This window comes from Neophocaena asiaeorientalis, unplaced genomic scaffold (genome assembly GCF_003031525.2).
Source record: "Neophocaena asiaeorientalis asiaeorientalis breed wild unplaced genomic scaffold, Neophocaena_asiaeorientalis_V1.1 scaffold275, whole genome shotgun sequence".
In the NCBI taxonomy this organism is placed as follows: domain Eukaryota; kingdom Metazoa; phylum Chordata; class Mammalia; order Artiodactyla; family Phocoenidae; genus Neophocaena; species Neophocaena asiaeorientalis.
Window position 1 is genome coordinate 7,423,224 of NW_020173679.1, and position 10,371 is coordinate 7,433,594.

Sequence of the window (10,371 nt, forward strand, 5' to 3'; positions counted from 1 at the left end):
GGCGGTGGTGGGGAAATTAGAACCCAGCCCTGCCTGGCCACGGAGGCTTGTTTCTTCCTGGGTGTGCACTGCCTATCTCAGGCCACCCCTCACAGCCCTTGTGTCCTGGTGCAGATGGCTCCAGACTACGACCACCTGACTCTGATGCAGAAGGTCGAGGTGTTTGAGCACGCCGTCAACAACACAGCTGGGGACGACCTGGCCAGGCTGCTGTGGCTGAAGAGCCCCAGCTCCGAGGTACGGCACCCCACCCCACCCCACCCCACTCGTGCCACTGCCCTTTGGTGCACCCCCTCGGGTCAGGAATGGTTTTCTTGTTTGTTCCTGTGCACCTGGTGGACGAGTCTCTGTAATGATTAGCTGTGGATGATGGGCAGTCTTTTAGAGCAGAAATTGAATGGGCGAGCCATGCAGTCTAGCAGTAGTTAGTAGTTTAAAGTTTCAGCCATTGCTTTATGATAGTATTTTATTAAGGCTGTTAAATCTTTTTCATATGTATTATAAATTTCCTATTTATTTGGTTTTTCAATTTTGTTAACAGTATGTTTCTCAGTTTGAAATTTTTGTTTTGTTTTGGTTTTGATGTGCATTTTTAAATGTTAGAAGTTAATAGAATTTTAATCCTTTTCTTTAAAGTCTACCTTTGGCTTTATATTTAGAAAGTCTCCACCTCAAGATTACTTATCTTTTCTTCTACTAATTATAAGATTTGTGATGTGATATGATACTGCTGTATGATAAATATAAAAGATGTTAAGAGAGTAAATTACATAAGTTCTTATCACAAGGGAAAAAAAAGATTTGTGTTTACATTTAAATCCTTAACCCAAGTTGGAATTTAAAGTTAGGGCATAAATTTTATTTTTTTAAGACGATGAAGTAATATTTTAGTATTACCAAATCATCCATCCTTTCACCACTATTTAAAAGAGTCAATTTTTATTATATACTAAATTCTTACATGCCTTTGGATTTCTTTCTAGAATTTCTATTTCATTGATCTTTCTGCCTGTTTCTCCTCAAGTATCCCACTGTTAATACAAGTCTCTTCTCATTGGCTATTTACATATAATTTTTTTCCAGATAAATTTTGGGATCATTTTGTCAAGGTCCCTCAAAAACGTGCCAGTGAATTTTTATTGAAATTACATTCAGCGTATTGAATAATCTGGGAGGATAGTACACCTTTTCAATCTTAAGTGGATATCCTTAAATGGATATTTTCACTTACTCAAGTCTTTATACTTCTAAGCAAAGTTTAATTTATTTATTCATCTAAGTTCTGCACATTTCTAATTAAGTTTATTCTGAGCATAGTTTATCTTTGTAATCATGAATGTGATTTTGGTTCCCTTATACGTTCTAACTGCTTATTGATGGGCTATAAGCAAACAACTGATTGGGGTATAATTATGTTGAAACAAGTTAGTTTCCAGAGCCTTGGTTCACGTGTGCTCCTGTGTTCTAGGTGTGGTTTGATCGAAGAACCAATTACACCCGTTCTTTAGCAGTCATGTCCATGGTTGGGTATATTTTGGGCCTGGGTGATAGGTGAGTGAATTTGTTTCTTTGAGTCTTGCTTCTTGAATGGCTTCATTTTGTAGCCATTGTAGTTTTCTTGAATGGCTTCATTTTGTTTTCCAGTGAGATTTATGACCATTTGGTAAGTATTTGTATTTTGTACTTTAGGTGCTTTTTGGGGCATCAACCTTAGTCCCCTATTTATTGTCCATGCCAACAGAACAACACATCAAACTAAAGAGAAGAAAAACAATAGTTCAAGGGTACTACTTTCTCCATAGGTTGGTTTAATGTATTAAAACCCATATTAAATCCAGTTGATTTTATTGATTCAATAAACATTTATCAATCACTACCATGCTAAGATAAATAATTCTATTTCCTTAATTGAAACCAACCAAAGTAGATCCTTCTGATATTCCTACATGATAAATTTCATCCTAGTGTACTGACTGAAAAAGTAGTTTAGGAATGTTCAGAAATTCAAAACAAAAACAACTAGTATTCCGACGTCTACTGTTCTTCTCCTGAGATCATGTTTCATGCAATTATTTGAGAGTGAAAAAAATTTTATCCCACAGAAATAATAAATTCCTGTTTTTAAAAAACTCAGAGGGACTTCCCTGGTGGTCCACTGGTTAAGACTCCGTGCTCCCAATGCAGGGGGCACGGTTCAATCCGTGGTCAGGGAACTAAGATCCAAAAAAAACACTTAGTAAAACACCTGTTGAGTTGGATCAGGGGCTCAGGGAGATGAGACCCTATGATAGGCGCCGAGTAGCGAAGATAGAAGCTTGTCACCCTGAGATGCCAGCACTGCCAGAAACCATTTATCCTGTGACCAAGGACCTTGGGAGAGCAAATGGTCTCGGTATCGTGGGGCAGCTTGTGATTCACACAGATAAACTCTCATTTGAGCCCTAGGGCAGGGGTCGGCAAACCTTTTCTGTAAAGGGCCAGATAATAAATATTTTAGGCTTCGCTGGCCACACGGTCTCCGTCACAACTACTCATCTCTGCTGCTGTAGCATAAAAGCAGCCTGAAACAATATATAAACAAGTGAGCGTGGCTGTGCCCCAGTAAAACTTTACTTATAGAAGCTGGAGGGGTGCTGCTAGATTTTGCCTGAGTGCTGTAGTTAGCCAGCCCCTGGCCTAGAGTCTCACAGACTTAGGGATTTGTTCATCTGTGCTGCTCTCTTGACCTCCCCTGGTCTCTCTTCTGTTTCTCAAAGACACCCATCCAACCTGATGCTGGACCGGCTGAGCGGGAAGATCCTGCACATTGACTTTGGGGACTGCTTTGAGGTGAACACGCGTTCCAGAACACCACGTAACCTCACCTTCCTGGATGATCACTTTCCACCCTCCTCCAACCACTTAGGCAAACTTAAGCCCAAAATGCATTATCCTCACCCCTGCCTCTCCTACCAAGGTGATAGAAAATCAGTCTAATAAATGAAATCCATGCTCTTTGATACTTGCTGTAATTGGACTCAGAAAAAGGGGGATGGGGGCACGGTTCACAACCCTCCTTTGTTTGTTTGTTTTTTTCTTTTCGGCCGCTCCGCGCGGCAGGCATGTGGGATCTTGGTTTGCCGACCAGGGAATCAAACCCACGCCCCCTGCATTGGAAGGGCGGAGTCTTAACCACTGGACCCCCAGGGAAGTCCTTTTTAATTTTTTTTTTTAAGTTTCTTTTTTTTTTTTTTGATGTGGACGATTTTTAAAGTCTTTGTTACAGTATGCTTCTGTTGGTTTTTTTTTTTTGATGTTTTGGTTTTTTGGCCGCAAAGCATGTGGAATTTAGTTCCCTACCAGGGATCAAACCCGTACCCCCTGCACTGGAAGGCGAAGTCTTAACCAGGGAAGTCCCCACACACCCTCTTTAAGTGGAGAAATCCCTTATCCTCGACATGGCCTGCTGGTCAAAGGCCTGGGCGTGATGCACACTTGTCTTTTTCTTTTTTTCTCTCTTTTTCTCCCTCTTCCCTCTCTTTCTCTCTCCCCACCCTCCCTCTCCCCCTCTCCCCATTTCTCCCCCTCTCCCTCTCCCCCACCCTCTCTCTTTTATTTTTAGTTGTCTATTCGATCCCAGTGACAAGACCCGTCACTAAACTCAAGCTGCTTCCTTTCTGTGCTCTAATTGAAGTCGGTGCTGGTGATGCAAAGGAAAGCCACCTGCCTGCCCCTGGCTTCAGCTGAGGAAAAGTCTAACCAGTGGACTTGGTTTTTCCCTTTATTATCCTTAGGTTGCTATGACCAGAGAGAAATTCCCAGAGAAGATTCCATTTAGACTAACAAGAATGTTGACCAATGCTATGGAGGTGAGTGGATATTGATAATGAGCTGATTTGAAGTGGGACCGATACAGTTCCAACCCTCTCTGAGGACAGACTTGCTTCCTTGTTAGATCTCCAGTTCCCCAAACGCCCAGGTTATTCTGTAGTCGTTTCCTGGTATTTTCCATTGTGTTAGAAATGATCCGTCTTTGGAAGTCTTACCAACCTTTACTCCAGACCTTGTTTCATATGAATCACAGTCCTGACCTGACCCTTTGCTCTGAAGACATTCCCAGCCTGGCCCATCAGTAATGGGCTAAGTCGTCTTCCTGAGTGGAGGTGACACGCCTTCTTGACTGCCTGACTTTCGGTTGTAAGGCCTTCAGGGGCCAGTGTTGGTGACCTCTGTGGTGAATGGCTCTGGCCCATCTGCAGGTCACGGGCCTGGACGGCAACTACAGAATCACATGCCACACGGTGATGGAAGTGCTTCGGGAGCACAAGGACAGCGTCATGGCCGTGCTGGAAGCCTTCGTCTATGACCCCTTGCTGAATTGGAGGCTGATGGACAGTGAGTGTCTTAGCAAGTGCCTGGGAACTGGAGTCCGCACTCTCCCAAAGTGGGAGTATCTGACGCTTTCCCTTTCACGATCCTGTCCCCCTTCAAGCGCGGAGCCCAAGACACGTTACTAGGCTACCGCATTACATTTTCACAAAGCAGCTCTGGTGGCTGGAAATGAATTTCAAGTATTTTTATTAACTAAGACAGAAAACTCCACTCATCAGTTTAGATACTAATTGAAACCTTTTTCAGGGTAATTTAAGTACTCTAATGATTTTTGTTTAGGTTTCATGTTGAGTAGCAGATGGAATTTTGACAGGAGATGCAAGCAGTTGTGGTATCTCAGCAGTATCTCAGTCTATTCTTTTCTCCTACCTCCTTAGAAGGTGTTTACTAATAAGAGGCGTCTTTTCCACTGTGCTTGTCATACTTTCACCTTGTTGTCTGGTTTACATTGTCTGAATCCAGCTCAACCATATAAAGTGTCCCTCAGGATGGGATACCTGTGCTAACAGCTACCCGTTTTCTCCCGAGCAATACGTCTTTGGTTCTTCTCTCTTAGGGGTTATAGCTTTTGGGAAAATTATATTTTTATGATTATAAGAAAATATATCAATCAAGTTTTTTTCAAGTCAAAATTTGAAGCACTTTTTAATCCTCCCTTTATTTCTTTTCCTAGCAAATACCAAAGGCAACAAGCGATCACGAACGAGGACAGATTCCTACTCTGCTGGCCAGTCAGTAGGTGGGCGCATCCCCTGAAGGGTTGCAGATTCTGTCCTTTTCTGTCCATAGTGTTTCTAGAAGAGGGTGAGCTTTGTCACTGCCTTTAGGAAGCATGACTTAAAGTAGTAAGCACCTAACGTGTGTTTTATTTAATGCCTCTCAGGAAGGAGTGGGTAGCTAAAGCTCAGAGATTTTGATCAAACTATCCAATCTTAATCTATCTGTAAAAACATAATTAAAAGTATGTCTGGGGCTTCCCTGGTGGCGCAGTGGTTGAGAGTCCGCCTGCCGATGCAAGGGACACGGGTTCGTGCCCCGGTCCGGGAGGATCCCACATGCTGCAGAGCAGCTGGGCCCGTGAGTCGTGGCCGCTGAGCCTGCGCGTCCGGAGCCTGTGCTCCGCAGTGGGAGAGGCCACAGCAGTGAGAGGCCCGCGTACTGCAGAAAAAAAAAGAAAAGAAAAAGAAAAAAAAAGTATGTCTGAATATTAGCCTGTATTTAGCCTGCCCTTTAATGGTGCCTGGGTTGTGATAATTACTAGCTATAATACCTTAATCCTAAAGCTTTGTTAATAGCTCAGAAATAGGACGATGGAAGCAGCAGAAATGTACTCACACTGCTGCCTGAGGAGCTGGGAAACCACATGAAACATTGTTTCCAAGAATGTGTCCATGGAACAGGGTTCTAAGAAGATAATGTCCTTCCAAGAGCCAGAACAGGGTCAGCTTATTAAATGCTCTGACACGTCTCAAAGTAAAGCTGTTTAACTTTGTTTACCCTTGCCCTTTGCTCCCTACCCTGAGCCCAACCCTTTGACCTCCACATCTAACAACATCCTATACGGTCATCCTTTAGGAAGTATTGTCAGGGTGTATAACAGTAAAATATTCTCTACAAATACTTACGGAACATTTGCAACTAGTTACTTAGCTAAGCCAAAGTGTTTAGAGGTGCAAAAAGAATGTGAGATACCAGGAATGCCCTGAAGAAGCACACAGTCCCGTTATGGAATTGACCAGAGTATATATGAAATAATAAAGAACAGTGCACTGCACAGGTAGCACATAATTTGGTTGCTAACAGAGGGATGGTGGGCCTTAGAAAGGAGGTGTCACTCTGAACTGCAGTGGTTTAGGGAGATCGTGGGCTGGTGCGATTTAAGCTGAGCCTTACTGGATGGATGGAATCTGGATGTGTAAAAAGGAAGAGAGTGTTCTCGGCAGGAAATTGAGATCCTGGATTGGTATCATCTATGAATAGCTTGGACTCTACACTGGATACCATAAATACCTGAATCACCCACGGTGTCTGGGCGGCCTCATACAGATGACTGGCCTCACCCAAATTACGTGATACTTACTGGTTTAACTCTCAGGATCCACCTCCTTAATACATTATTGCAGAGGGGAATCAGGACAGCCTGTTCTGGTGGCACCAGGTGCTGGTGGACCTGGTTGTTTTTATGTGGCTTAAAAGTTAAGTTCCAGGGACTTCCCTGGTGGCACAGTGGTGAAGAATCTGCCTGCCAATGCAGGGGACACGGATTCAAGCCCTGGTCTGGGAAGATCCCACATGCCGCGGAGCAGCTAAGCCCGTGCGCCACAACTACTGAGCCTGTGCTCTAGAGCCCGTGAGCCACAACTGCTGAGCCCGTGTGCCCCAACTACCGAAGCCTGCACGCCTAGAGCCCGTGCTTCTCAACAAGAGAAGCCACTGCAGTGAGAAGCCCTCACACCGCAACGAAGAGTAGCCCCCGCTCGCCGCAACTAGAGAAAGCCCGTGTGTAGCAACGAAGACCCAACACAGCCATAAATAAATACATTTATTTATTTTTTTAAAATGAAGTTCCAGGGACTCAATAAAAGTATTATTATTACTAGCTTCAGTTTGAAGGCCTGTGATGTCCAAGGACAATGTGTAAATAACTTCATAGTTCTGATTCTAGACTGCTCTCCTGAAGGCCACAGTCATTGGAGGGTGACCCTAAAGCTTGTGGACTTTTTCTCCCCAGAATTGATGTATAAATTCCTCCAAGGAATAACGTTTCAGTCATGTGTGTGACCCCTTGAAAGCTAGTTTTCTTTATGTTATTACCAGTTTCTGTCCAACCAGATTTTGTTACCGGATCTTTGACTCGTGATCCTATTCTGTATGTCAGAACATTTTATTAATGCTGTATGTTTGCAGATTCATGCTTTGCAGATTAAAAAAAATTTTTTTTTTGGCTGCACCATGCAGCTTGTGGGATCTCAGGTCCCTGACCAGGGATTGAACCCAGGCCACAGCAGTGAAGGCACCGAATCCTAAACACTAGACCACCCGGAAACTCACTAAAAACTTTTAAATACATAAAGAGTAACATAACACTTCCTCTCTCCTTTCCCCTCTGAGATAGGTAGGGCAGGTGTTAAAGGGAATATAGTACATGAAGAATTAGAGCTAATACCTTGAAACAATGGCTTCTTGGTGTTTGAATCTTCTGCTAACTGATTTTTTTCCTCCTAGAAATTTTGGATGGTGTGGAACTTGGGGAACCAGCCCATAAGAAAACAGGGACCACAGTGCCAGAATCTATTCATTCTTTCAGTAAGTCCAACCTCTGAGGAATCACACCAGTGACTAGCTCATTAAGAAAATAGCAGCTGTGTGCACCATGATGAGGGTCAGTAAGAGGAAGCAACAAAACTGCCTTTGAGCAGAAAAGAGCCTGTGAATTTCTCATTATATTCTGAGGACAAAGCTAGACAAAGAAGAAGAATTACCCAACATTTACAAAGCGAATATTTGAGAAAACAGGGGCATCCATTGAACCTGTTGTGATGATCCAATCTTACTGTTATTTCTACTTTTGTGTATTCCAGTTGGAGACGGTTTGGTGAAACCAGAGGCCCTAAATAAGAAAGCTATTCAGATTATTAACAGAGTTCGAGATAAGCTCACTGGTGAGTGTGTGTATGTGTTTACTTGAGAGGGACATAAAATCTCCTTTAGTGGGCGGTTGGCCCAGTTCCCAGTGGTGCTGGTGCCTAAACTTTGACCCTGTACTGCTAACTGGAGTGTCTCTGAGGCCATTGGTTAAGGGCCCTCTCCGATTCTCTAATGACCAGTAAACTTTCTTTAAGTAATGTTGCTAACCTTGTTTTAACAGTGAAGTTTAACAGTAAAGTTCTGTTGGGTCCAGAGTCAGCCAAATTCAGGCAAAACTTTTTTTATTATAATGGCTTGATATCAGGGCAAATCTGGCCACTTGATTCGTTGCCCATCTGTGCTCAGGTAGCTGTTACGGAGTGGAGAACATGGAAGGGGAGAAACACATACTTTTGAACAGGAGACATGTCACATTAACCAGATGGTGTGACTTGGGGGTGGGAGGCGGGGAGGCAAAAGACCCCTCAGAAGGCGGTGAGGACGAACTGAGACATGGGAGGCCCAGCACTGAGCGTAGGGCCTGGCACATAAGCTTTGTCGTCAAGGCACATTGGTTTATTGAGCACCCACAAGTGCTAGATGCTGAAGAAACGGTGTCGGTAAAAACAGGCAGCTTCCCTGCCTTCGTGGGGCTTAGAATCTAAAGAGGAATACTGTTATGAGTGGAAGAGAGAGACTGGGGCTATGATGCCAGTAACAGGGAATTTAAGTTCAGGAGTTCAGGAAAAGCTTTCCTCAGCAAACTACCCATGAGCTTAAAATCTGAAAGAGGAGTTGATCAGGGCAGATTGTTCCAGGTAAAGGAGGGAGTATAGCAAGAAAAAAGGTCCGAAAGCCTGCCAGTCTTAACTGCCCCGGAGAAAGGTGGGAGGAGCACAATGCAAAGTGTTTTGACTCTGGGTAGGCCAGGGCCAGATCATATAGGACCTTATATTTTTATCCTATGTCTTATGGGCAGTGGGAAACCACTGAAAGGTTTTAAGGGGTTGGGGGGCCTGGGCAGGTTTGCATTGTGACATCCTGCCTGCTCTGGCTACGGGTGGAGCAGGGGCTCAGGGGAGGAAGCAGTTGCCACAGTCATGCAGGCTGGACAGTTGATTAGACAAGGGTGGCAGCGGAGGTGGATTCAAGAGCCATCTAGAAGGTTAAAGCCAGAGGATCGATGATGGGGCATGAGGGGTGGGGCGGGATCAAGTGTGGCTCCAAGTCTCTGGTGACCTTCTGGGAGTTGTGATGAGCCCGACAGCCAGACTAAAGCAATCGAAGAGAATGTGAAGTGAGAGAGAAGCGAGGGAGTGGAGACAAATTTGAAAACTCTTGAGAAGTTTGGTTGTGCAGGGAGGAGAGAGGATGAAGCTGGAGAAGGAGCAGTTGGAGAGGCTGTTTTTTCCTTCAGTAGGAGAGGAATGCGTTTACAAAAAAAGTGAGAACATGAGGGGGAGAGTTTGCAGATAAGAGTGAGAGGCAGGAGAGTCGATGTAAGGCTCCTAAGAAAGCAGCAGGCAGTGGAGCAAAGTGCAGGTGATCTCGGCCTTAAATGGGGGGAGGGACAGCTCAGTGGGGTAACGGGAAGGAGGGAGAGGAAGCCAGCACCTTGAACGCTGCCCGACACACTGTGCATTTAGCGAGTCCGTTAAATCGCAGAGGGGGAGATGAGGGCGCTGGTGAGGGCGAGGAGCCAGAGGAGAGGCTGGGACGTTCAGGGAGAGCAGAGGACTTGGAGTGGCGCTTGCGGAGATGGGAAGGCGCGCTGCCAGAGAAGCAGCACAGGCCGGCCAGGCAGTGCTCAGTGCCTGAGTGAGGTGGGAGAGTATGAATGTGTGATGAAAGCACCCAGCGGGAGGAAAGACTCGAAGGGTAGGCTAGAAGGATCGAAAAGAACCGGGTTCCTCGGCCACTTGCCCAACTCAGGGATGACTATGGACTAGAAGGAGGAGTCTTCATAATCCCATCGGCCAGATCTTCGCCACTCTTGAACTCAGCCGACCGTAGGACTTTACCCTCCAGAACTGAGTGTGTATTAAGAGGAGACTGGTGTTATCCAAGTCACGTGGAGGAGAATTTAAAATCCAACTATTGTCTAGCCTTTATATTCATGTATGAGGAGGAACTGATTTGGGCTGCGGGGACAGTTAAGCCAAACGGGGCCAGGAGGAATAACCGGGTGCAGACTGGATGCTTTTGTTTCTCACGTCCTAGGTCGGGACTTCTCTCACGATGAAACGTTGGATGTCCCAACACAAGTTGAGCTGCTCATCAAACAAGCAACATCCCATGAAAACCTCTGCCAGTGCTACATCGGCTGGTGAGTGGCCTGTCAAAGCACCTCTGTTCAGAGAAGGAATCAGGACC

The 10,371-nt window shown here is 45.0% G+C and overlaps 1 protein-coding gene across 4 annotated transcripts in view; it reads left to right on the forward strand.

Moving 5' to 3' along the window:
• The window catches only part of MTOR (mechanistic target of rapamycin kinase), a 119,913-nt gene that overhangs the window by 107,889 nt on the left and 1,653 nt on the right, over positions 1 to 10,371 (forward strand). For all 4 annotated transcript variants that reach the window (XM_024749711.1, XM_024749710.1, XM_024749713.1 and 1 more), the window contains 9 exons: positions 115 to 237; positions 1,469 to 1,551; positions 2,757 to 2,829; positions 3,774 to 3,848; positions 4,239 to 4,374; positions 5,045 to 5,110; positions 7,597 to 7,677; positions 7,953 to 8,033; positions 10,219 to 10,324. In XM_024749711.1, the coding sequence (XP_024605479.1) occupies positions 115 to 237; positions 1,469 to 1,551; positions 2,757 to 2,829; positions 3,774 to 3,848; positions 4,239 to 4,374; positions 5,045 to 5,110; positions 7,597 to 7,677; positions 7,953 to 8,033; positions 10,219 to 10,324 (824 nt within the window). The remainder of the gene's footprint in view (positions 1 to 114; positions 238 to 1,468; positions 1,552 to 2,756; positions 2,830 to 3,773; positions 3,849 to 4,238; positions 4,375 to 5,044; positions 5,111 to 7,596; positions 7,678 to 7,952; positions 8,034 to 10,218; positions 10,325 to 10,371) is intronic.